Raw genomic sequence first — 26,742 nt, 5'->3', positions numbered from 1 at the left:
AATGGAAGTTGTTAATGGCTACGCAGAAACAGTAAGCATTCTTTTGTTTAAAATGAGAGTTTATTGCTTGCATACTTCATAGGGAAAAATGTGTGGTAGTATTTCATAAAATGCTTTTTCCCCTGACGGGAGAGCCTTCATTCAGGTAACGCCCATAGTAGGAAATTGGCGAATGTGTTTCCTCTTGAACTACCATGCAGCTTCTGCAGAGGTCATTGCAAGTTTATCTTGCGAGAGATTAGTATCTTCTAGCTAAAATAAAGACTTCCAAAATCTTGACTGAGTCCTGTCTTTTGCTCTGATTTTATATGAAAAAGAAAAAAAAGCATGCTTGATCTGCAATTTTTAATGAGATAAGAAAATAAATTGTAATATGCAATGTGAACACTTTCAGGCTTAGATAAGCTGTTCAGTTGTTAGCCCACCCATTATTTTGTCTGTTTCTTAAAGAGTGTCAACTAAAATTGTTTCTTGGATGGGACAGGTTATAAATTCACAGGCTTGTGAAACGTTATCACAGATATGCCAAGTGCTCTGAATTTTTGCCCTTTAGAATTTTCATTTATGTTATTTGTTGACCTTTTTTCCTCTTCATGTTATGGCATTAGAATTTGCAGCTCTTTGTAAAGGACAAAGGTGGCACACTGTAATTATAACATGTAAATAATCTACATAAACTGCAGCTATTGGAAAATAACTTCACGTATAACTTGTTTACCAGGTCTGGAGTGATCTGGGAATATATGTAATGTGTTTTTAATATTGCAGGCAAACACCCTGTATGACACCAGTGATCTAGTTTTCTAGTTGTGTATGAGTTGGTTTTACATTTTGCCAACATTACAAGACTTAAAGAAATCAGCTTTTCAAGCTATACATGTTTGAATATTACGGTACACAGTCACAAAAGCCCTTATTTATAATCCACTATGCTGTAAGGTGTTGCTTGTATTGTATAGTTAATGCTTCAGGAAGATTTATTCATGGAAATTATTCTTATGTAAAATGTATTAATACGTTACACTCAACCCAGTAAGCCTAAGTACAAAAGAAGTTATGGATCTCTCTTTACCGTACGGCTTTCAGCCTTTATCTTCTAGTTTTTTTTGTGTTATCCACATGTTGATAGGGGATGTTAAATGTGTTAAATTCCCAGCTAAGCATAAAACTTCCTTGATGTCAAATGAGTTAAACCTGAGCCGCTGTCTTGAAATCAAAATCCACGATAATGGAAAAGACCCTACAGCTTGTCAAGAGAATATTGTGCGTTGGCGTAATTCTACAATTCTTCCATTGTAAGACGGGAAAAGTACCTACTGTAGTTAGCGAAGTATAAGAGATGACCTGTTAGTAGTCCTGCCAAACACAGATCACTGGTATCTTCCTTCGTGTCAGAGTGAGCTTCGCTTGCAGAGTTCTGGCAAAGAAAATCTGCAGGGGGGAATATTGAACGTAGATGCCCACAATGTGCTTCAAATGGGAAGAACTGAAACTCGTCACCTTTTAAGCCCTCTGATCTACATGTCTGGAGTTCAAGTCTGCTTTCTTACAGTACTCTTAACTTTCTTGGTTAAAATGTAAACAGACGACTGTTGTGGCTCACATTTATGCTTTGGTTTCCTTTCACTGTATTGTTTCTTTTTTTTCCCCTTTTCTTGAAGCACGTTACAAATGCTTTTTCAGACTGACATCCACCCCACAAGTAGTATTTCAGAGCTGCTGTGTTGTTTTTTTCCTTCTGCCAGTTGGCAGCGTTGTGAAATTTGTAAAGAGATTGCCAAACCTGTGGTTATTAATTCTCAACGGCTTGTGGTAATGCTTTGTAGGACTGAAGTCCACGATCAGATCCTAAAGCAATAAAGAAATTTATGTTCATGTGTGCTCTTGCTTATTAGTTCTATTATTAAAATGCTCTTCTGACTGACCGAGCCTTGTATAAATGGACCATTGCTAGTCTTGAGTTTTTGCTGCAGATTATTCTGGATTCGATGTCTCATCTTCCCGCTCTGTTGTCTTTGACATCTTAGAAAATAGATGTGTGGTGTGGCATTATTTTTTTGTACTACCATCTCTAGTAACTGCGAAGTTTGTTTGTTGCTTTACACTTGAGACTGTTTTGAGACCCTTGAAAGCTGCTAGCTGCTGAAACAAACGGCACAGTGTGGTGCTTCTATTATTTCCGCTCCACATTCTCATTTGGTTACGTGCAGTACGGCAGTCGGTACTCCTTGAATTATTGGCGACTGCGAAATACTTCCTTTATTGTGGCCAAGGCTGTACTGGGTTGTGTCATTTGCAAAAACAATGAAAGGTTACCTCCGCACACATCAATGTGGATAAGCGAGCTTCTTTCCCGTTTCAAATAGGCAGTCAAAGGGGCTGCTTCCAGGATGGTCTTGTAATTAATCTGGAGATTTGTAAAGCTTTCTGGGAAATTGGTCACAACTAGAAAATTTGTTTTCTGCATCACATGGCTACACAAACGCAGTGGTTCAAGCGGTATTTAATGTTATATTTTCTTTAAGGAAAAGATCCACTATTTTAAATCAGCCCTATCTGGTAAAATGCAGCATACTAAAACCTTGTTATTGGATTTTATTTTTACAAGCAGCATGAGGTCACCTATCTAGGGAGGAGTGTTAATCATAATGAATTCTATTAATGCCGTTTGTATACAGCCGATACTTTGTGTGACCTAGTTATCCACAGAGGCGGATGTGTGTGATTGGTCGCTCCAGGTTCACTGGGGGAGGTTTCTTTGAAAGCATCATCTTTGAAGCGTTTTTGTTGTATTTGTATAACGGGGTTAAAACATGTGGCTTCAAGGGAAAAAAATCAAACGCTTTAAATGGGTTGTCTAAATCCAACAACAAAAAAAAGATCCTTAGTGTAATTATTCTGACAGAAGTTGACAGACGCTCATTGTATACAGGAAGACATAACCTTAAACTTAAGCTTCATAATCCAAAATGGAAACTCTGAAGTGTTTGATCATCGTAAGGGAATTAAATTAGGGTAGTGTGCATACTTATAATCAACCCTCCCTTTTATATTGTTTCCTTTTTCTGCACCTTGGTGAATCTAATTTGTGTTGTTTTGCCTAACTTTTTAGCTGGGTTATTTGTAGTCAACATTTGGAGTAAAGTGAATGTAGTGTGAATGAATGCTTATCTTTATCCTTTCTTTGACTTGCGTCTGAAAATATTTTTTTGTTTAAATTGGCCCTGTCCCCAGATAAAAATGATCTAAAATAACATTTTGTTTTAATTTTACAATTGGTCTGCTTTAAGGGGTCTCAGGTCTTGGTGTTTGTGGAAATGATGGGACAAGCCACTTAAGTAAAGAAGTCCATGAGACTTTATTAGGAAAACCAAACACGAAGCAAAAATAACAGTGAGATGGCAGTCCTGTATGGTTTATAGTATTCTGCTTTTGCTGTTTAGATGGCAGTGCCTTCAGGAATGCCCATTTTGCACTAGCATTTTAACTAGAGTTTTAATCATGGCATTTTCTTTTAAAAAGTTAATCTCCCCATCTGCATGATCAATTAACCTGTTTAGTATATAACTGTTAAAACTGTATCTGTCCTTTCAAAATAATGCCCTCTAGCAGACTTTGTGGTAATACATGTCAATTCTCATTTATGCATCTAGAAGCTTTTTAGTCATTGTGTTAGTGTCTCATAGTAACAAGAATAATATGTAGCTTTTGTTAGCTGTAGGTCCAGTAATTGAGAACAGACCTTTTCTGTTTCATCCCTTGGATCTGCATTTTAAGTGGTAATGGCTCTTAGAGAAGGGGAAAGGTACGTAAAGCTCTGGGCCAGTGGTTGCAGAGTTGCGCCTCAATATTTTTCCCTGTCTCTATAATCACTGTTAACATCCCTGTAACAAAGGCGTTGCTGCCAAGCACAGTCGGCTATCTGACATCACTCACAACTTCCAGAGATGCACTTATTTTCTTAACGGTACTGTACTTCACAGAAACAAATGAAAACACTTAGCCAAAGCATCTGTAATGTTTTTTTGCCAAGAGCCATTCGACTACTGGGAAATGCTTAGGACCATATTAGTATAAAACAATAAAGATAAATGAATGCTTTGTGAAGTTTCTCCCGCAGCAACTTTTTGCACCTTGCTTTGACTTGGCTGTGGAGACTGTGCGGAAATACCTCTGTGCCATCATACAGCAGTTCCTGAAAAACACTACAAAATAAGTGAACAATATTATTAAGGACGTTCCATCAGCATGTAACCAGCATTTACATAGCTGTTGTTAAAGAAACCAAACATTCAGTTAGCAAAATTGATTAACAATTTGCAATGATGGGATTATTTTAGTTGAGATTAGATTTTAAAATTAATGCAGATACTGTATTTAAGGTCCTTCCCTTTAGTTAACATGGGGTTCCATTGCATAGTTCAAGTCATATCATCTCGCTGTAGCCATTGTGAGCTCTCCCACTGTCTAGAGTAGTTTCTAATGCTGATTATGTGTTTTTGCTTTGATTTTTGGGTTTTTACACATGGATAGACTCCTCAACTGAGGAGTTTTTGTATCGATCAAAACCTACGCAATCCACCGATTAGTGTTTAGTCGATTACACTTCCTATTTTGAGCCCATCCTTTCTTCTCTGGCAAATGTTTGAAAAAATCTCAGCCATCAGAAGCATTAAGATTTGTACAGGATAAATAACTTTCTCTCCTTTTGTCACTTCCTATTGTACTGCAAACAGGTTATGCCTCTGAAAGATCAGAAGCCTTTTGAAAGGCAAAATGTGATGGGTCCTTATTTTGAGCTGTGTTTCTGTTCTCTTTAACTTATTATACTTCATAACAACAATGTAAATGACAAAGACGACAGCCTGAACGGACCTCCCCGTAATTTACTTGCAGTTAATTTCCTAGAAAAAATGTAGTTTTTTTTCCATTGGGATACAGAAGAAAAGTATCCTTGATATACTGTGCATCTGTGTTTTATCTAACTGCTCTAGCACATATTCAGGTGGCATTCAAACTTCAATTGGCTATGATGATCTGTGACTGGGGTGAGAATATGTCTTATCTGCTACAAAAGATAGGCTCTGTGTTAACATTATTTTTTACTTATTCTGTTTCAGGATACGAAATTATGGATAATTATGGAATATTTAGGTGGAGGATCTGCTCTCGATTTGGTGAGTTTGCTTTAAAAAATCTGTTTTACATCAATCGCTTCAATAAACTATCCATAGTTTTGCACAAAAAATTGAGTCTTTGCAAATGAATGTTTTTTATGTCAAATTCTTGTGTTTAAAGAAGATAGGATTGTAAAATAAGCACACTCTCAGATGCTCTTTTCCTTGTATTTAGCAAAGTACAGATTTCAGGATTTATTTTTTAATATGTAAATACATAGTTTTATCTTGGTAAATACTGTGCATTAAAAATATTCATAATGGTACTCCAAACTAATGATTACTACACATCAAAATATGTCTAAAATAAAATTCACACAGTATTAGTAGTATTGTTGTAGCTCATTCTTTTTTATATTATAAGCATGTGTACATGGCTGTTAATTTGTAATTTTGCATGAAATGTACTTGCAGGTACACTGTTTGTTTAAATAGAGTCCAGTGCAAAACTTATACTGACAGATTTTTGGGTAAAGTTTCATGCAAGCAAATAATTAAATCTTAGGATAAAAATAGTTTGCGTTCTTGTTATAATATTAACCAGGAGAGTTTTATTTAACTATGTGTTCATAGTTAAATAAAGTCCAGCCATTCTATTTTGAGTCTGAGAAATCTTACGTTGTGGTACCTTACCAGTTGGAGCCGGGGCCTTTGGACGAAACCCAGATTGCGACAATTCTTCGAGAAATATTGAAAGGACTCGAATATCTGCATTCAGAAAAGAAAATCCACAGAGATATTAAGGGTAAGCTCTCAAACTAAATCTTTTCCTTTTAAATTCGAGTTTGACTACTGTACATCAGAAGGCACAGCATAGCCTACACCCTATCCTATCACTAACTGTGGCTGAAAAGCTGATCAACACATTTGTGTTCTCTCAAATTGACTACTGTACTGCTCTACTCACTGGGGTATCTAAATCTACTCTGAACAAGCTGCAGTATGTCCAAAATTCAACAGCCAGAATCCTGACCAGGTCTAGTGCAAGTGTTCACATTACTCCTATCCTGGAGTCCTTGCACTGGCTTCCGGTCAAATTCCGTGTGGACTTTAAAATCCTCATGCTCACCTATAAGGCTCTGCATGGCTTGGCACCTCAGTACCTGTCTGAACTATTATCGCCCTACTCCCCACCTCGCAACCTTCGCTCTTCTAATTCTGCTCTCCTTACTGTCCCCCAAGCCCGTCTATATTGTACGGGTGACAGGACCTTCTCCTGTTATGCCCCCAAGCTCTGGAACTCTCTGCCCAAGGATATCAGAGAGTCACCTTCTCTAAACTCCTTCAAATCCAGACTCAAAACCCTCTTCTTCAGAAAAGCCTTTACTTAACTGGTTCCATTCTTCACCCCTCTGCTTTTCTTAGTAGCACCATCCACGGTCTCCTCTATATATAGTAATTGTGTTTTATCTTGTGTATTCTTCTTATTTATTGTTCTTGTCAACCTGTAAAGCGCTTTGAGAAGCCACCTTTAAAGGCGCTATATAAAAAGTTTTTCATTATTATTATAAAAGCTAATGCATATTGTATTGTTAACATTCGTACCACATAAGTGAAACCTAAGAAACTTAACTCGCCTAGTATCTGCCTCTGATTTATTTGTGTCAGTCAGCATTTTGCTTCAGATCCTGCAGAGCTTTGCTTTCTGTATGGAATCTGGTAACAGGCTCCGTTTAATAGAAAAATCATACAGCGTGAAACAGACTACAGACAAAAAGATGCTATAACCCTCGGCAAAAAAGAAGCCCTCCCCTGTGATTTGATTTGACCTGACAGATTGATTTCACAAATTACTTACATTTTGAATTGACAGATTACTTATTTGCCAGCATAATTTTGTCCATTAAAAAAAACTTAGCACTTAACCTTCGGCTAAAATAAAAATCTTTTCGATTTTTTCAAGGAGGTTTTAAAGTGATGTCAACGCAAGCTGCACTAGTAAAACAAAATCATTCTGATTCTTTGCAGTAGATATCTTGACATTCAGGGACTCATTAAGTGAGGGATGATCAGAAGATTGTACATATTTCATTTTTAATTCCAGTCTGAGGCATTCTTTGTGTGGCGTGATGTTTGTAAGGGCCTTATGAACAGTCTGCTTTCTCGGTGTGTGCTTAGTAGCAGAAACCACTTGAAGAAGGGAGTTAAATGGGAAAGAAAGAGGAACAATTGCCTTTGCTACATTTAAAAATAAGTATAACTCTTATTTCCTCCAAAATTCCTTTCTGTATTTTCATTTTTAGTTAGTATTGTAACATTGGAGCCTGAATGAGGTACCACTCATCAGCACAGATGATAACACACCTTCAGCCTCCCCCACATAATAGTTAATTTCATACCAACAGCTGTGTATGTTGGATTTGCCCGTGGGCATATTTGTATGTGGGAAATCTTTGCTTCAGTGAGTTATTGCTTGCATCGATGAAGTAGTTTAAATAGGAAACTTTTTATGTGAATATGATTATTTGGAATATTATTTTAAATAATAAAAGCTGTTCCTTTTTTTTAAACAGTGCAACAGTCGCTGTGCTTTTTCAGCAATGGGATCCTATAACATTTCTTCCACCACTGTGGAGAGTTGATTGTTGTATCCAAGAAGTTAAGAGTTACTAAGAACTTAATAAAACTGCACTCATTTCTGTGATACCCAGATTTAAAATCTACCTCAATAAAATCTCTTTTATCATAGAAGAAAGAGTTTACTTTAAAATCCATTATTCTAGTAATTAAAATCAAAAGCTGTTCTAGTAATGCCTAGAAATGCTTGACTTCTTGGAAAAAAATGATCATATATATTTATCTCACTTCTGTATCATTCATTAACTAGTTGTACTGTAAAACATAGTTAAGTGGATAAGTACCATTTTACTTAGCTAAAGAAAAAAAGTATTTCCTGAAAAGATTGTTGCATTAAAACAATGTAATGCCTATGCTATATAGAATACTATGTGGTATTAGTTGTTTCTGAATGAAATATCTGTGGATCTAGATCATAGCCCATCTGCAGAACCTTGAAATTGACATTGCTTTTCCGTGATGCCATCTGCATTCCACAGAGAGGAATGCTGTTTTATTAGAGTGTGAACCTTTGATCAGTTCAGCAGCTAACTTCCATCTGCCTTTCCGTATTCCACAGCCGCCAACGTCTTGCTGTCAGAGCAAGGTGATGTTAAACTTGCAGACTTTGGCGTCGCGGGCCAGCTCACAGACACGCAGATAAAGAGAAACACCTTTGTAGGAACACCTTTCTGGATGGCCCCAGAAGTAATAAAGCAGTCTGCTTATGACTCAAAGGTAAGACTTGTCCCCGTTTAAGAAACCTTTTTTCTAATGTTGTACAAACAATGAAAAAAAGCTTTCTTCTGCTTGCCTGGTGGTTTGGAGCGTGTTTTTAGCTGTTTAGACAAAAAAAAGCTCTTATAAGTGAATGTTTCCTCCCCTTACAGATTGATATCGGGAGGTTGGTTAATATCGGCATCCTATTCCTTTAGGTTTGAAATGTTTCTTGTCATAGTAGAAAATATATTTAGCATCTAATTTTAAAATGCTAGGTTTCTCTAGCATCTTGTTTTTGACCTTGGGGAAAAACAACACCCTACTCAGACCTGGAGTCGTAAAGGAGAAACAGACAGTAAACTGAAGCAGAGGTACAAAGAGCACTGAATTTCCCAACTCTTTTGCAGCAGACTGGTAACCGGACCAGCTGCTCTCCACAACTTTGACTAGACGTGTTTCTAATTTAGTTTCTGTTTTATAGTTCCTAAAACGTGTGTTTCGCCTGCTGCGTCTGAGATGTGTATTACACAGTTTTTAAAAGGATGTGGGGCAGTGCTGTGACAAATTAACCAAAAGTGACGCACAAGTTGGATAAGTCCCAATGAATGCGTGACTTGTCGTGTTCAACAAATGCTTAGCACCCATGTGTTCAGGCCAAAAGCTGCCCAATTTCATTTTTTTAATTAGATCAATTTGAGAACAGTGAGAAAACCCAGCAAAGCTTTAATGTAATAGTGGATTAGTCAAAAGGATGTCAGAACTGAAAATCTTGAAAGATGAGGCAGCTTTGGTAATGAACCTTAGAAAGGCAAGTGTACATTATTTTTTATAGACCTGAAATTTTAACATCTTTTAGCATGAATGCGCACAATGGATGCTCTAAATTGTAAGTCCAAAATGGAGATAGGGTGCAGTAGATGTAAAGCTAAGGAGCAAGTTGCATAGGCAGTGTCAGGTCCAGCTTTCTGTTAGTTTGATCTAGGTGATAGGTTAGATCCCCTACGAAACAACAGGCATGTTTCGTAGGAGATCTAACCTATCGTCTTGGGGAGATCAGTGGGTTGCCTGATGTCCATACTCACTGGAGCAGGGACTACAAAAGGGACATACCCAGGGGGGACAAGCAGCCCCACAAAACACCTCTCAGATACCACCGTCTTGACCGTTTTCACTCAAAGAGGGTGTAACCTTCTTTCTTTATACTCCACAGGGGCAGCGACAGGTATTTTGTGATTAGCAGAAATTGCTGTTTTTTTTGGTACCTGACATGTTTTGCAACAGGACTAGATGAGCTGAAAGATCTCGAAAGAGTCTTTAACACCTGGAAATGCTGCATCTGCTTTAGTGGAATTTCAAGGGCAGCTGATGTGAGCAGACGGTTACTCATACTGATGTCACATTTTCTAGGAGGTTTATGTTTGAAACTGAGAAAATTTAAGTTTTTTAAAATAGTTGTCATAAGTGCTTTATTTTTAGACAGTTTAACATTTCCTGTATGAAAAACTGAAACAGAAACCATTCAAGCTCAATTACTGAAGTTTATGTTTAAAGATCATGGCTTCAAATAGGAAAATAGGTGTGCTTCTTAATTTTTGTAAGGAGAATGTTTTAATACAGGTCACTCTGATGACCCTGAAGCTCTACAGCATTTATACATAAAGATATGCATATAAGGCACATAGAGTAATTATCTTTCTGGCTTATTTCCCAGAATCTCATAATTTCTAGTTAAAAAATGTTCTTTTGTCATTATTGTGGCAAAAAGAGGTTGAATATGCTTCTCTTCTGAGAGAGATAAAGTAGTCAAATGCCATTATGTGCAGTGCGTAAAGTATCAAATGTTTCTTCTATGAGCGTACTGTAACTTGAGTCTCCTAGCAGTATTGTTTTATAAAGGTGTAAAAAGAAAAGAAAGAGTCACAGTGGGATTCTATGCGTATGTGGCTTTTTTAAAATGTCACTTCTCGGGACTTTGCAAATCTGCCATGAACCTGAAATGAACCACCTAATCTGAACTGTGGAAATGCATGCTGTCCAAAGGCAAAAAGAAGTAAAACCCATGCCAACAGAAAGTGATGCAAAGGACATTAAAATTTTATTTAAACAAGGCCAATATTAATTCAGAATAAACCAATTAACATGTTCCTCTTTGGCTCTTTAAATATAATACATCAATGTCTGGTGTACCTATAGGCTATGCTAAAATGAACACCTTTCCAGGTTCGGGTGGAAATGAAGAGCCAAATGAATTATGTGTATGAATATTAATTAGTGTCTAATCACAGCAATACAGGAGACAAACATTTTACTTCATCCCATATATCCAGTAAATATATTTTCTTTTATGGCATTTGAGGCTTTACCATCTTCAAGGCTGGCAAGGTATTTTGAAATGCTGAAAAAGGCCTGTTATTGTTTAAGGTCTTACCCGGCTGATACTCCAAGCTGAATAGTTTCACTGACAAATGTCTATGACTATGATTCGCAACATTTTGGAGCTTTTTTAAGTGCAGATTGAAAAGAGAAGTGAGCTGCAGGCCTGTGAATTTGGGCGTTTACTACTTGCTTTACAGGATGTTGTGGCTTTCGCAAAATGATATGTGGCAAAGACAGTTAGCAGTCATAAACTTTTTTTGTTTTCTGGGGGGTGGGAAGAGACACTTCCTACACCTTGCCTGGAGTCGGTGACAAATACGCAGCAGTTGAATCCACTCTATGCAAGTGAGTGTGTGATTTCTGAACATTACAAAACTGAGAATACCGTCAAGCTTTTAAGGCTGTTGGTTCTGTTTTATCCGGTGAGACACCTGACCCTCACTCAGTGTATGAAGTGCACGAAGTGACCTTTCATTGGAGATGCTACTAAATATGCAGCCTTTCAGGTTCTGTTAACTCTAAATCATTTGGTATTGCTTCCTAAAGCACGGTTTCTCGACCGTTTTTTGGACAAAGGACAATGTCCTCCTTTCAGGACCGCTTTAGCTAAAAAGTGGTTTGCAACAAAAATGTAATTCATTCCTTTGAATTTGAAAAGCGTTTTCACCTTCTTGCAATCAAAACTTCTGTGCTTACTAGGAAACACTAGATAATTTATCTACTGCTGTTACTCATTTATCAAAGAACCTCTAGATTTCAACTGAAAATGAGTTCATTCTTAAGATGTACAATATACAAGCTGTACATCAGTGACGTGTGGTTTGCTTCAGGTTGCAGATGCTGTCTTGTGAGATTCTGTCCCATTTCTCTCATAGAGTAATAGAAGCTGGCACGCCTGTATCAGTTCACTGGCCTCTGAAACGTAGATGGCACTTGTCATCCCAGCTCATTCCACAACGTTCAATGAGGCTCATGTCTGGACAGTAGGGCATCCACAGCATACTTGTAGCATTCTCATCTTAATAATAATAATAATTGCTTACACTTGTATAGCGCTTTTCTGGAAGCTTTACAGGTAATGGGGACTCCCTTCCACCAATGTGCAGCCATAGTGCACCAGAACGCTCAACACACATCTGCTATCAGTGGGGAGGAGAGCAGAGAGAATGAACCCAATTCATAGATGGGGATTATTAGGATGCCATGATTGGTAAGGGCCAATGGGAAATTTGGCCAGGACTAGGGGGTTACACCCCTACTCTTTTCGAGAACCTCCCTGGGATTTTTAATGACAACAGAGAGTCAGGACCTCGGTTTTACGTCTCATCCGAAGGATGGCACCTGTTTACAGTATAGTGTCCCCGTCACTATACTGGGACATAGGGACCCAAATAGACCGCAGGGAGAGCGCCCCCTGCTGGCCTCTTCCAGCAGCATCCTTAGTTTTTCCCAGGAGGTCTCCCATCCAGGTACTGACCAGGCTCACACCTGCTTAGCTTTAGTGGGTTGCCAGTTGTGAATTGTAGGGTGATATGGCTGCTGGTTATGGCAGGGTTCAGAGTGTGGGAAATGTGACTGTACAACATCATTTTGAAAACATAACAAGGAAACAAGCTGAGGAACTTGCCCATAACGCTATTTACAGTTTTTGTAGGTGCTGACAATAAAATTTTAATCTCATCTTTCTTTAGCCTGATTTATGTAGATCTGTTTGTTTTCCAGGCAGATATCTGGTCGTTAGGAATAACAGCAATAGAACTGGCTAAGGGGGAACCCCCTCATTCCGAGCTGCACCCCATGAAGGTCCTGTTCCTCATTCCAAAGAACAACCCACCCACACTGGAAGGAAACTACAGCAAACCTCTTAAAGAATTTGTAGAAGCCTGCTTAAACAAAGAACCCAGTTTCGTAAGTTGGAACACAGTCTAGTGTTGTCACTTCTGTTTTGTTTTGTTTTTATATTTTATATTACATTATTTACCAAATCAAAAATTACAAAAATTATTTCCATGGTGTGGTATCAAAGGCTTTCTTGTTGCCAAAAATTGTCCTTAATTATCCCTTTCTTGGTTATTTCTTCTGTTATATTAAGCTGTTCTGCTCACAAGTCTTTGGAATGTTATTGGTTGAAGGTGAGGTTGGCCTAGTAGTCTGTTGTAGGCCTGTAGTTTTCCTGTATGACTTAATGGGTGTAATCAAATTGTTTTAAACTAGTGTATTATTCTCTATTGTAACATTTCTCAAACAATGTTACTTGCGTTCCTTGAGATACTTGCACACTAAGAAACTAACAGTAACCCATCTCTTTTTAAACCCCCATAACATGCTTGGTTTTCAGCAAAATTGTGCATGTCTGGCAACAGGCAGTATTTGTGTTTTGCAAAATAGCTGTCCTAAATGTGCAAGTCGCACCTTTCCAATAGCAGTCTCGTCTTTTGACAATTACATTTTGACTTCAGCTTCACAGTGGCATTAGCATATGGTTTTCTGAGCTCACAGCAGGTCCTAAAATCATGTTCTTCTTCACTGTTACATAAACTCCTGTCTCAATTATTGTAAGAAATTGTTTCCTCTCCAAGCAGGCTGCACACACAACATGCATAGTTCATCCTGATGACACATGTTAGCTATTTCTCAGAGCTCCTCCAGGTTTCTGAAGCAGAAGCGTGTGGAGGCATTTGCTCTTGGGCCTGGTTGAAAGCCATATTTCAGATCCTAAGCCTCTTTCTTAAAGTCTGGCACAACCTAGATTTTATCTACTGGTATACAAGCAGCATAACATCTGAGGAAAATAGGCTGTTTAAGAAAGAAAATTATAGTTTTTAGGAAATTATTTCAAATTTTAGAAACATTTACTGATATTCACTTATGTTTATAAATGAGAGAAAGTTTAAAAGATTCATTGTTTTCATTTTCTTGACCTCGGACAGCTGGATTTGAGCTCTCCTTTTTGGGTTGTTTTTCTTAGAGACCAACAGCTAAGGAGCTGTTGAAGCACAAGTTTATCGTCCGGCACGCCAAGAAGACGTCGTACTTGACAGAGCTGATAGACAGGTACAAGAGGTGGAAAGCAGAACAGTCGCACGATGAGTCCAGCTCAGAAGAGTCCGATTCGTAAGTTTTTCTACAGTGAATTGTTAACTCTATTCCCCAGCCTTTTGAGTTCAAGTGCTGGTGCATTTAGATTCAAATATAAACAAAAATTAAGTTTTGTGGCATAACATCTTTCACTTTTGTGGGTTTAAAAGACTGGAATGGATCTGCTTGAAAGCATATGCTTCATGTTAGTTTTTTTATGTGCATTAATGATGCAGGTGTTAGTGATGCATTATTGAATTCCAAGATTAATTGAAAGCTTGCTGGTTTTGTAAATTTCCGATATGTAATGGAATGACTAAACCCACAGAATTCATTCACCTTTTTCACTCAGTTTGCATGTTCTTCCGCTTTTTTTCCCAGAGAACAAGATGGGCAGGCATCCGGTGGAAACGACCCTGGAGATTGGATCTTCAATACAATCAAGGAGAAGGATCCCAAAAAATTACAGAATGGAGCCGCCCAACCAGACGAGCTTGAAAGAAACAAGGTCAGGTGATTTTGTCATATGATATTATGCATTCATTCTGCCCATAGAACTAAATTTCTGTTAAAAAAGCTGCATATTCCTGTTCTCTCTTTGGATATTTGTAAAACCCAGCATTTCTAAGTTGTGGATTGGGGTTATCTTCTGTAAATTATTCAAAATAATGTTATTCCCTGGACATCTGCTAAAGCAGGAGGTTTTGTAGACAAGATTATATTTAGTTCCTTTTGAAATAATTTAAATCACAAAAGAAAAATCTAATATTCTATTCAGATTCCCACCTGCTAAAAATGAAATTAGTAGTGTTTTGTTTTATGTTTGAACAGCTTCAGGAAAAATATCAACTTAATTTTCAAAGCATTCTAAAGTGTGATATATAATTACACTGTTCTAAATTCCAAAGCAATCTGGCAGCAGACTTTTATACAGCTGGTGTTTTAATTATAATATTAAATATCAACACTTATCAAGACTACGTTCCTTATTCATATTCTGTTAAGTTCAAGGTCGCATTAGTCACAAAGGCTCTGGCAGAAGTAGTTTTGAATTTTGTTTCTGCAAGCCTCAATTGTTTTTATTCAGTTTTATCAAGAATTGACTAAATTTCAATTCAGAGCAAAGCACATCACAAAATGCTTTTAAAAACATTGGTTTGTGTAATTTAATATTTCAATTTAGCTATTACTTTGCATATAGACTTAGTGAAATAATAATTTGTTTCATTCCAGATTCGCATTTAGTAGCTTGAATCCCAATCCCAGGATCTTGCTCAGCCATTTCTTAAGACCATAAGAAAGATTACAGATGAGAGAAGGCAATTTGGCCCACTTATCCTGTTTGGTAGTTAGTAATTGATCCAAAGATTTTGCTTGTTTCTTGAAGCAAGTCAAAATAACGACTTCAGCCAAGTGGCTGGGTTGCTTGTTCCATACTCCCACAACCCTTTGGGTATAGAAGTACCTCCTGTTCTGGCTTTTAAAGGCACTTCCATGTAGTTTCCCACAGAGCTTCTTGAAAGACGCCAGTGCACTGGATTTAGCAACATAAATGGGCAGCTTGTTTCAGACCCTTGAATAGGCCCACCACATTCATAGGACTAAGTAGTTCAGGTGGGTAGCTGCATCAGCATGCGTAGGCTCTAAAAGAACAAGTAATAGGTTTATTCCATGCTGAAAAAAAGAAGAAAGAGAACACAACGTTTCGGCCGTGGAGCCTTCTTCAGGTGTGTCCATGCTTCATAGGACTTAAATGTGTCCTATACACATTAATATAGTGTTAATATAGTCCCTAAGGACTTAAATCTGAAAATGGGGAAATTGACCCTTTAGACCGTAGGTGATGTTCTGCTGTGATATGTGCTTATGTACTTGAACAGCTTGCTGAGGTCAAAGTGGGCCATTGTTGCCTCACTGACCATTTATGGCAGACAAAATAATATCAAGCATATTTATTTTGAACTTAGACATTCCCCTTAAGCTTTTTCTTGTGCTTTGCATGCAAACCATTTTTATGCTGAGAGCACATTGCCAAAAAGAAAAAAAGCATATTTATTGTTACGCTACTTCATTGCTTTGTAAGTTATTGTTGTCCAGAATTTATCTGCAGTAGTGGGTATTTGAGAAGTGATATTTTAAAGGCAAGGGTTGATAACCTGTTTATCTGAAGAAATCAGTCCAGAAATATCTTGGATGAATTCCACACTTTTTGTATACAGTATTCTAGGTTGGTGGTATTATTGGTTATTTACAGTCAATATGAATTGATTGTCCACATTTTTTATCCCTAGTCACGAATTCTTTGCTCTTAAAATTTCAATCATATCTCGCTTACTATTTGAACTGTGCAGTGTAAGTGTCGTCTAAATTGATGTAAACTTTCTTCCTAAATTATTACAAATTGCAAATTTTAAAAACTCTGTATGTTGTTCCTGGCCATTCAGTGATGTCATATAACATTGTGTGACTTCATAATCTGGAGATGTCAAATGTCTTCCCAGTCCTTTGTTATGAAAGAGCACTTAAAACTAAACTTCTTTTTACATTGTAGGTACAAGACATTCCAAAGAGGCCCCTGTCGCAGAGTTTGTCAACAATTATTTCTCCACTGTTTGCTGAGGTAGGTGCATTTCTTAGAATTGAGACACCTTCTGTGTGACTGTTTGTTTTCTATTTGCTTATTGGCAACTTTTTGCCATTGTATTTGTATTGTCAATTACATAACAAATAATCAAAACACATTTGGACTTGTGTTAACATTTTTTTAATTCCATTCTGTCAGTGTTTTCCCAAGAATCCCTTTTCACACTTTAAAAAAGCAGTCTGTGAAATTCATGCAAAGAAAAATTGGATTCACAGAATATGTGTGATATTCATCATGTTCTGGTCTAAATGGCAGACGCGCAACCTGGAGATATCATTTCTGCAGACAGGACACAGCATTTGGTAATTGTTTTACATAACCATGCATAAATTGAATGCATTTCAGATCTTCCTGTTAACAGTTGTGTGTTGTGGATTTGCTTTCAAATTGTAGGCGTTAGTGTAGTGTTTTCCTTGGTTCCACTCTTTAAGCCAAATAACAATGTTCCAGCATAACATTCACCACAACAAAAACAAGTTTAACAAAAGTATTCACTCCAGATTGTTTTGAATTTAACAATGCATGAAACTAAATAGGAACTGCATTCAGTTGGGATTGAATTAATCATCTTTTAGTTAAAACAGTCTTCATCAAACCACTGATTGCACTGATGATGACACTGTAATTTCTTTCTAAAATTATGCTTCAGTTGATTTCTTTGTGAACCCCTTCAGCTGAAAGAGAAAAATGAAGCAAGCAGTGGCAAACCAAGAGCTTTGGAAGAGTTGAGAGAAGCCATTTTCTTAGCGGAGGAAGCTTGTCCTGGTATCTCGGACTCAATGGTTTCCGAACTAGTGCAGAGACTCCAGAGGTAAGAGGTGGTTACTGTTATTGTTTTTAGGGGGGAACGCTGTAATTGGAAAGAGTTTTTCCTAGCTTTTATCCTTCTGAAATGTCAAACTTATCCTGTTCGAACAGCAACACAACTAATCAACTCTAAATGTGGTAAACGTGGTGCCAGAGACATAGCAATAGACACGACAAAAACTATGGTCCTTTACCAAAAAAAGTTTAAACATTTGTCATTAACCATAGTGACAACCTGTACAACGTCTTTCAAATATAATTAAAAATCTTCTTTAAGAAGATGGTTCAGGATGCTTGGCTGTGATGAATTTTGATATCAAAATGGCAGCCTGGGATGAATACATGCTACCATGCTAAAGAACCAATGAACTGTGGATTACTGTTCTGAAGAAGAGTTTGAAAGATTTTTCAAAAATTTATCGCACAGGCTGCCATCTTGGGTCATGTAGCCCCAATATTATAAGGAACGTCTCAATTAGCAAGTGCAGGGAGAGAAACCAGCCCATTAATTGTTCATGACATTGTGTCCAACCATGGGCAGTGTTAATGTTCAGAAAACAAAAACACAAAGAGCAGAGCAATGCTGACCTGCAATTTAGTAATAAAAATGAACATACACAATATACTAAAGTTGATTTTTTGCAACTTGACTGAAACTTCAAACTAACTTTGTTGACAAATGGTCCAGGCTGTAAACTGCTGTGTTTACAGGCATCTTCTATGCACTGTAGGATCCATAGTTTTAAGGACTTGTGGTCCTGATTAAAAAATTGTTTGCTGTGAAATTGAACAAATTGTTGCAAAAATTACAGTTGCTGCTGCTAAACAAATCTTCAGCCAGTTCACTCCAAATGTGGTAGGTATAATCATGAGGAGAGTAGCAATTAAATATGTAGAAATGGTCTTTGTATTTTTCATTTTACCACTCAAATGTAGCATAATGATTACTTATTAGCATAGTTATATTCTGCGAGTCTTTGCTTCCCTGTAATTATTATTAAATTAAAACAAAGCACTGGTCAGCACTTGGGAAATAAACTTTAAATAAACTGTATCTTAACAAGATTTTTATAAAGCTTTGGCATCATGGCAAAATTTATAACCTTAATTTGATTTACTAATCTGTTTTTTTTAGGGCTATAAGCATACACTTGTTTCTCACTATCTTATAGATCATTAAAGTTCTGACACTGAATTCAATCTGATAAAAAGTGCAAATGATTTAGATGTCAGTTATCATGTTACTAAAGGTACAAATATAGTCTTTCAAACTTGTTCTTCACATGTAACGTCCATTCTAGAGAAACCCAACATCAATATTTCTTTGCACAGATGTTCATAGTAGTGACATCTGTTACTGTAGCATGTCAGTTTTCATTTTAGAAAAGATATGAATAATTCTAATAATTTTTATTTTGTACGCAAATCAATTCCACTGTCTTATTGATCCATCAATTCACTGTCGTATTTCAGAAGTATGTAACTTACTTGGTAGTTGCCAAAAACAACTTGTGCTTCGTGTTATTTGAAAACAGAACTGGGCTGTTCTAACTTGAATTTGCATTAGTGGCAGCTAATCTGTTTGGGAACAGTTTGTCACACCACTTTAATATTAAAAGGGATCACACAGGTTCACATGAGTACAATCTAAGCCACAGCAATTTTCCTGATGGACTGATTGAATTACTACTCTCTAGCACACTATACTGCCTGATGCATTCTAACTGTGTCAATTCATGGGACTAAAAATTGTATATAAAAATATAATCTGTTTTGGTTAGCCTTGTCAATATATAGTTGTTAATAAAGGTAAAAAAAATAAATTATTCTTCAGCACTTATGTTTATTTAGAATGATAGGTCATTGTATGCAGTCAGATTTTTTATTTCAGCTCAGTGCATTCAGCTGTGGTCTCATGAGACAGACAGTACATATTAGATTTAAAGAATCTGAAGTTAATCTTGAAAAGAGTCAATAGGTTTTGGTTTTGCCAGCATGCATTTATTTCCTGTTTCTTTAAACAATGAGCCCTGGTCAGTTATTTTGACCTTGTTTATGAAAAGAAAAACAACAAGTTAGTTGTTCTTAGTCTTTTGTTAGTAATGGGGATCCCCACATCAGTGAAGATACTTCACTCTCTTGGTCCTTGTGGGGCTGGTCCTCCCACTAGCACGTACGCTCAAAACCCATACTGTATTTCGGTTTTGTTTAACATCAAAGTCTGCTTCATGGTCTGTGCAACAGTGAGCCGCAGGATCTTTTTACTGCATGTGTCTTTTCTACTGAGGGAGGCCCTCTTAACTTGAACTTTAATCTGGCCACCTTGCTTTTGTATTCTCAGATTCTCTTTAGGAGGGGCATCGTCTTCATCCCAGTGAAAGTTCCCTCCCGGGTCTCAGCCGGCTGCGAGTTTTGAGGAGGTGCTCTTATATTCTGATATACCACATATGCCACACAGTGAAGAGAGGAATCTTCCTGCACCTGTGGAGGGGAGGGGTAAAGACAGAGGTGGGGGAGGAGTGGGACATTTCCCCAGAGATCAACAGCCAAGATGAAGTCTCTCAGAAGGGCCATTATTCTTCAACTGCTTAAAGCAAAAGATTCTTAAGTTTTTGTTTTTATTTTTAAGTATTTGTCGCAGGGCACATATTACAGAGAGAGAAGTATGGTTTTATTTGGAGGACGATGAAAGTCTTGTGGGTGAGTGAGAGAGTGTGTTGGATGCTATCCCCTTTTGACAAAAAGCAACTTCATGTCTGTCTTTGCCAGTACTCAGGTGTCACTGCTGACTTTTGGGGCAGCTCTACAAGAAAACTTGCATATAATTAGGTCTGAGGAAGGAAGGGTGACTTATGATTTTTGAGAGTACTAAAAAAACCCAGAATTCAAATACTTTAATTTATGGTGCATTTAGTTTTTGTTGTTTTTGATAAGCATCCAGAAAAGAACTTTTTGAAGTTGCAGACCAGCTACTATAAAGGGGAAACCAGAAGATAAGAGTCTGGTACTTCCTAGAGTCTGTGTGCGTTTCTGTTGAAGGCCTGAAAATGTGTTTTGGGGAACTGTGCTAAAGGAGATTGAACAATTTTTGTGAAACCTCAGGTATCCTGCTTTAAGAAGATGAGTCCTCTGGGAGATGGAATATGTTGTTGGGTGGATGTACAAATTTGTATATAGTGTCCTTTTTACCAATATTGAAAAAAATAAAAAGTGTGTGTTAAGAAATCACTGTGTATAAAATGGCCAAGTGCTTCTGTAGATACTGTTAGTAAAGGTAAATATTTAAAAAAGAAAAAAAATCACACAAATGGCCATAACTGAGCATTGCCTTGCCTTTATTACATGTACATTTTGGATATTTGGATTTTTTTTTTATTTTAACTATTATTTGTAAGGTTTTATCTTAAATGGAAAATTGATGCCCCCCCTCCAACCATTATTTTATTAAAATAGGTACCTCAGTTATCTTGACTGGAACTCTGGATATCTGAATCCATGATGTAGCTGTTACTGAGTACAGTGAAGTGCCCATTTTTTCTTAATAATCAATGCAGTCTACGATAATTCCTGATTCTGGATGTATTATTGTTAGCAGATGTGACAGGATTTGTAAATGATTTGCCACTTAATAGTTATGGGAGAGAAAAATCAACACTTTTATATTGTTCATTTGGTACCACCGAAGCATAACATTTTGAGGCAAGATACTTCCTGAATAAGAAATTCTATTCTTAAAATCTGCAACCAGTCTTTTATTATTAAAACTTCCTCTACACTCAGTTAGTTTCTGTGTTTTCTTTGCTATCCTCTCTGCCCTTTTCCCTCTTGTCGTCTCAAAGGAAGGTAAAAAAGTAGTTTATTCTAGGTATAAAATAGCTTAAAACACCAGTGGCCGGGAACACTTTCCCCTTAAGATTTCCACAGTGGTGATTTTAAACTGCTTTGAAGATTTCAGTGCCACTCGCATCTTTGTGGTTTATAGAGTTAAAGTGGCACGAACTGCTTGAATTGCACTCAGAAAAATAATTGCCTTTTGCTATACATGGAGTAGCCATAAGAAGTTCATTATAACAGGCATACAAATTGGAAAATGTTAACAGCACAACAATGACTTTGTTAGATGTAATGTAACATTACTATGTCCTACAATGTGTACTGTCTTCAAGTAGGAAATAAGCACATGCAGTAATACATTAAATCAATTCCTTTTACCTTAGGTACACTGACTACTTTTAATTTTAAAACCGTGAGATCACCTTTACAAAGGTTTCTTGACTTCTGTTGTTCTGTGCAGTTAGGTTCATGTGCGTGACACATGTAATTTCTGAATCCTTGTTTAGGGTATGCGTTGTAGCATACATTATTGGGAACAAGTGTATTTACTGGTAAAAGAAGGATAGAGCTGGCCTTATCACTACACACTGTGCAGTGGGATCTGAAGTTGCAGCTTTAAAGATTTAAGCCAAACCTTTTTGGCCAAGTCAGCATTGTGTGTTATTTCTTTTTTATAAATTAGCTTGAATTCAGCAGCTATCAAGGAAAACAAAAGGTTGTACGCAGCAATAATTTAACATAGGATTTGGCATATCTACAAATATTGTAGCAGTATCAAAAGAAAAAATAATAGATTCCAGTTTTTTAGGGGAGAAACATTTTACCTGCATGTTTTAACTTTTAAAGAAAGAAGTCCTTTGTGTTGTGTACAATGAAAGTCTTACCGTTCAAACTAGGATATAAGTGGAGGAGTAGCATTTTGAAATGGTGACAGACTTTCTTTCAGAGAATCTCCGTTTATTTCGTGTCAGAAGGCTTTTGTTAAAAAAGGGATTGGCAGTAAGTGAACAAACAGCTTTATTTGCTTAGATTTCTGTCAGCGGTGGGGGCCTGGTGGGGGTAAGAAAATTGAGCGACGTGTTGGTGACTTTCTCTAGTTCGTTAGCCCAACTGGGGATCATCGTTTTTCTTTTATCAGTAGTTTAAAATATTCACACAGTTTCAAAGAGACAAGTGCGTGTGTTCAGATTTTGGTTTTCTGTTAGCTATAGACATTTGAAGTTACGGCACACAGCACATTTCCAGAGAACTGGGGACACGCTTTGCTCGTTGGTTTTCTGTTTTAATAAGTTAAATAAGAGGGTTTTCCTCCTTCATGGTATGTAGAAACTCTTGTTTGCCCATTTTACCTTGATAGTGTCCCTTTTGCAGAGGTGTGTGCCAGCAGGTACAGCATGCCTTTCCAAAGGACCAAGCATCTGTTCCCAATCGAAAAAGAAGTGCCATGACTTTGGTCATCCCTTAGTTCTTTTTATCATGTATTTTGCACCTTGTGGAGTCTGTCCAGCTGAACTCTTAACCCTTGTGTTGCACTTTGTAAGATTTTTTGGGGGTTATTTAAAAAATGGTACTCGAGGCCATCATTTTGTGTTATTTCTTACACTGTTGCTACTGTACTTTTGCAAATATGGCAATAAAGTAGTAAGGACATCAGGATGCATTTTCAGCACAGGTATAATGTATGGAATGAATCGATAAGAAAAATCCAATATTTTTTTAACTGTGTAAAGAGCAAGTACTACAGTAAAGAATAAAAATAGAATCCGGTCCTCTATGACATTTATTATTAATGATGGGATACTTATTACAGATGCTAATTAAAAAAAGTGTAAATTTCATTTTCTGTAACATTGCTGACAATTTATAGTCCTGTATATAATCCTTGCTTATGTCATTAAAAACACCAAGGTATTGAAAACTCCTTGTAAGCTTTCAAATAATTAAGAAAAATAAAATTCAGATTTACTTGATGTTCAGAGCCTCTTGTCTGAATTTTGGTATTAAAATGTTTGGAATAAATTGCATCACAAAACATACCCAATTCCAAATGCAAGTTTAAAATATAATTTGTTCAGATTCTGTATTGTATATTTAGGCTGGGTATAGTTATAGCCATACTGTAGTGTGTAAGTGCTTTTGGAAAGTTGAAGTGAAATTGTCTGGTTTTATTTTGTCTTTTCTTTTTGAGTACTTATTAACAGAGTTGAGTGATGAGTCTGTTACTTTAGTGGCCTTTAAGGAATATGATGGAGAGGAGAGGCTGTTAACCATTCCAGTGTTTTGACTTTTCAGACTAACCGCTACTACTTGGATCAGGGAGAAATGGTCATACTTGCTTCTCACTGAGGTTTCTAAAGTATCCAAGACTTTGAAGAACATGCAGCATTTGGTGGGGAATGATCCTCAAACTATTTTATTTTTCAAGATCTTCCCAATTATTTTGTTTTAGGTGAGTAGTGGTGTACATTTTGTATTCACATCTTGGAGTAGAGATCTTTTCCTTTTACCAGGTAAGTCAATTAACAACAAATTCCTATTTACAGTGATAACCTGGAGACCCCTATTTACAGCAGGGAATTTACTGGGGTGGTCTTAAGTGAATACCTTGCACTCAGGGGTACAACCTAAGTGTAGCATCCAAAGTCTTAAACACTACTCTAAGCCGATTTCTACACCCATCTACAACCACTCAACCGTCCATCCCTTTTCTAGCTGCTTTATTCTATGAAGGTGCAGGGGAGCTGGAGCCTATCCCGGCAAGGTCTGTCCATCACAGGGCACACACAGACACAAACACTCACGCCAGGGCCAGTTTTCCCAAAAACCAATTTACTTACCTTCAACCTACCTGAATCTTTGGACTGTGGGAAGAAACCAGGGCACCCAGAGGAAACTTACCAGAACACTGGGAGACACACTGTACAAACTCCATGCAGATAGCGCCCCAGATCCAGAATTGAACCCAGAGTCCGGCGCCGCAAGGCTGCAATGCTAACCACTGCCTCGCACGGTTTCTGCAACCCTGTGATATAATTAGAATGATAAAAATAATACTGTAATTCTAAGGCTGTCTGCTTCAATGTTCTTTCACACTGATGCCATTGTGTTTCTATTCTTCTGAAAGCAGGCTTGTGTACAGCCCATGGTTGCATCAGGTCCTAGGCTTCATGTCAATTATCACTGAAGATGCTGAACTCTGGGTGACAGTTTTGGGGCGAATAATGTCCTGCAGTTGGTTTAGTCATCATTTCATGCTTTTATGCTCCAAGGTTAAAGAGGCTTTTTTATTATTATAAAGAGATTTATTTTGAAATGGGCAGACATCTGATTCACAAATTGTTTTCACATTTCGGGTCTGATGACCGAGATCATTTTAATACTGTCAAGACTGGATTCATGTGCTTGACATCTTGTTAATGAAACTGGAAAAAAAAAACACCTTTGATGGGATACTTGAATAGATTTTACATTGAGTTAGTGTTGCAGTGTCTAATAGAATAATTTTAATTCTTGCCACCTTGAAACTAGGAACTATATGATTATGATGTGATGTGGACTAGTACTCACTTTGGAGTAACCTGACCAAGCTCTGGATCTGGTTCAGCAAAAATACTGGGCAAAATTGCCATAAGCTGGTGTGCAATCATGGTAGAGACATGCCCACAAAGACTTGTGGCTGTAATTGCTGCCGAAGGTGTGTCCACTTATTATTGAGTTCAAGGGTATGAATACTAATGCAATCAACATTATTTCGGTTATTTTTTTGCACTTATGTTTTTGCTGGCATTCACTGCAACTCACCCTTAGAAGTCTTCCATTTGAGTATTCAGGTTTTGAATAAAATGTTTAGTTTTTAAAACAATGTGTACACCATTTTTGTAATTTCCCAAAATGGGACTGTTATGATGCAAGTAGGTTCTTTATAGCCATCTATTTGAGTGGAAATGAGACACCTGGCTTATCTGAATAATTGGTAAACAGTGGGAGTGAAATTCTACATGTGGAAAAGAGCAAATATGAGTGTGACTAATTGGCTGCTGAATTTGTAAGCTTGTGTATATTAGCAAAGGGTCTGTGTCGAGGCTTTTACTGGAATGCAAGAGATTGAGTCTCAGGAGGGAATGTAGAGGGTCTTGAGAGCACAGGTGTTGTCTTTTGGCTCCTGTGTGGCACCTCAGCAGTCAGACTTGCAGTCTTGATGTTGGAGAGGGTGTGATAGGTATGAGAGTGAAAGACTTGCTAGGTTAGGTTGATGATTAGTGAAGGAGAGAGATCTGTAGCTCAAATTCACTTCGGTAGACTGTACAAGTTTTAGTTTATAAGGCTCCAGTGTTGTCTTATGGAGGATGATTGGTACTGATTAAAGTTGGAAGTCTGGCCAGAAAGGGTTAAGACAAGTGTGCCAGGGTCTCTCTGTTTGAAAGGGACAAGTTCATGATTATTGTAATGGAGTGACATGGAGTAGCTGAGTGGAAATCTCCCATTCTGATCTTCCTGAGACTGACTGAAGATGGGAGATGATTTGATGAGTGCATGAGAAAAGTGACTGTGCCAGTGAAAAGCTTGTGGAATTTACTATGAAACAGTGGAGTGTGAAGGCTTCTTCCAAATGGTACCATGGGTACATCTTGGAGCCTGGAGGGGTTCTTTTTGAATGACACAATGACAAGCCACTCACACATGCAATTGTAGGCTGCTACACTGACCACGAGTAGTGTTCAGTGGTTCAGACTTGGGGTTTCACCACAGGGACATCATAGGAAGGGTCTGAACACATTTGCAAGGCACTGTGTGTTATATCTGATGATATACCGATAATGTCCGGATGTATCCAAGAGTAACCAGATAATGATTTAGAAAGGAGATGAGCTAGTTCTGGCAGGTCACTGAAAATAATTCTGTAAATCTAAAAAGTGCCTTAATGCTTATCTTAACCACAGGGAAATGTGACCCTAGGGATATTGTGCTAAATTGAAAGTGGGATAGTGAAAAGAAATCATAGCATCGCCCCTCACCATGCACATGCACAGTATAACTACCCACTTAAGCAAAAGCAGGGCAGCAGAGAGAGAGAATGACGAGGAGAGATATAATGAGACAAATGACTAACTCTTCAATGCTAGAATTTTTTGGTACCAAATAGTTTGTTGATTACTGATGGTTAATGTTTAAAATATGCTACTGTTTGCATTGTATTGGATATGATCTGCTTAGCATAAAGAGCTGCAATCTTTAACAAGGTTCATTAGCATAATTTGATGGTTAGTCCAGTTCTGAATAATCAGCACACTCTATACTCTTGCAGGCAGCCCTTTGCCTTTAGATTCTACCGGGGATTTCAGCATAAATATCTTAAATCATTCCTGTTTTAGTAATCGTGTTATTTGAATCAAGTAGTAGTAGAATAAATGCTTGTTTCCAAGTATCATTCTGTACATAAAAATACACTGTTCTTGCGCCACCTGCTGGCTAACAACCTCTACAGTTTCCCCTGGCCTAATTCGTCATCTTCAAGTCCTTCCACCCACCTGAGCTTTTAAACAATTCAAC

General features: G+C 37.4%; 1 protein-coding gene across 1 annotated transcript in view; it reads left to right on the top strand.

Moving 5' to 3' along the window:
- LOC148836051 (serine/threonine-protein kinase 24) overlaps positions 1-23,162 on the top strand; it is a 52,517-nt gene extending 29,355 nt beyond the window's left edge. Inside the window, exons 3-11 of the mRNA XM_088912608.1 lie at positions 5,121-5,177; positions 5,814-5,922; positions 8,314-8,471; positions 12,552-12,737; positions 13,798-13,943; positions 14,289-14,415; positions 16,459-16,527; positions 17,226-17,362; positions 19,700-23,162. Coding sequence (XP_088768734.1) covers positions 5,121-5,177; positions 5,814-5,922; positions 8,314-8,471; positions 12,552-12,737; positions 13,798-13,943; positions 14,289-14,415; positions 16,459-16,527; positions 17,226-17,362; positions 19,700-19,736 — 1,026 coding nt within the window. The 3' untranslated portion in view covers positions 19,737-23,162. The remainder of the gene's footprint in view (positions 1-5,120; positions 5,178-5,813; positions 5,923-8,313; positions 8,472-12,551; positions 12,738-13,797; positions 13,944-14,288; positions 14,416-16,458; positions 16,528-17,225; positions 17,363-19,699) is intronic.
- The last annotated feature ends 3,580 nt before the right edge of the window (positions 23,163-26,742 follow it).

The sequence above is a fragment of the Atractosteus spatula genome, chromosome 4, assembly GCF_055471065.1.
Source record: "Atractosteus spatula isolate fAtrSpa1 chromosome 4, fAtrSpa1.hap1, whole genome shotgun sequence".
NCBI lineage: Eukaryota > Metazoa > Chordata > Actinopteri > Semionotiformes > Lepisosteidae > Atractosteus > Atractosteus spatula.
This window is presented reverse-complemented; position numbering and strand designations above follow the sequence as displayed.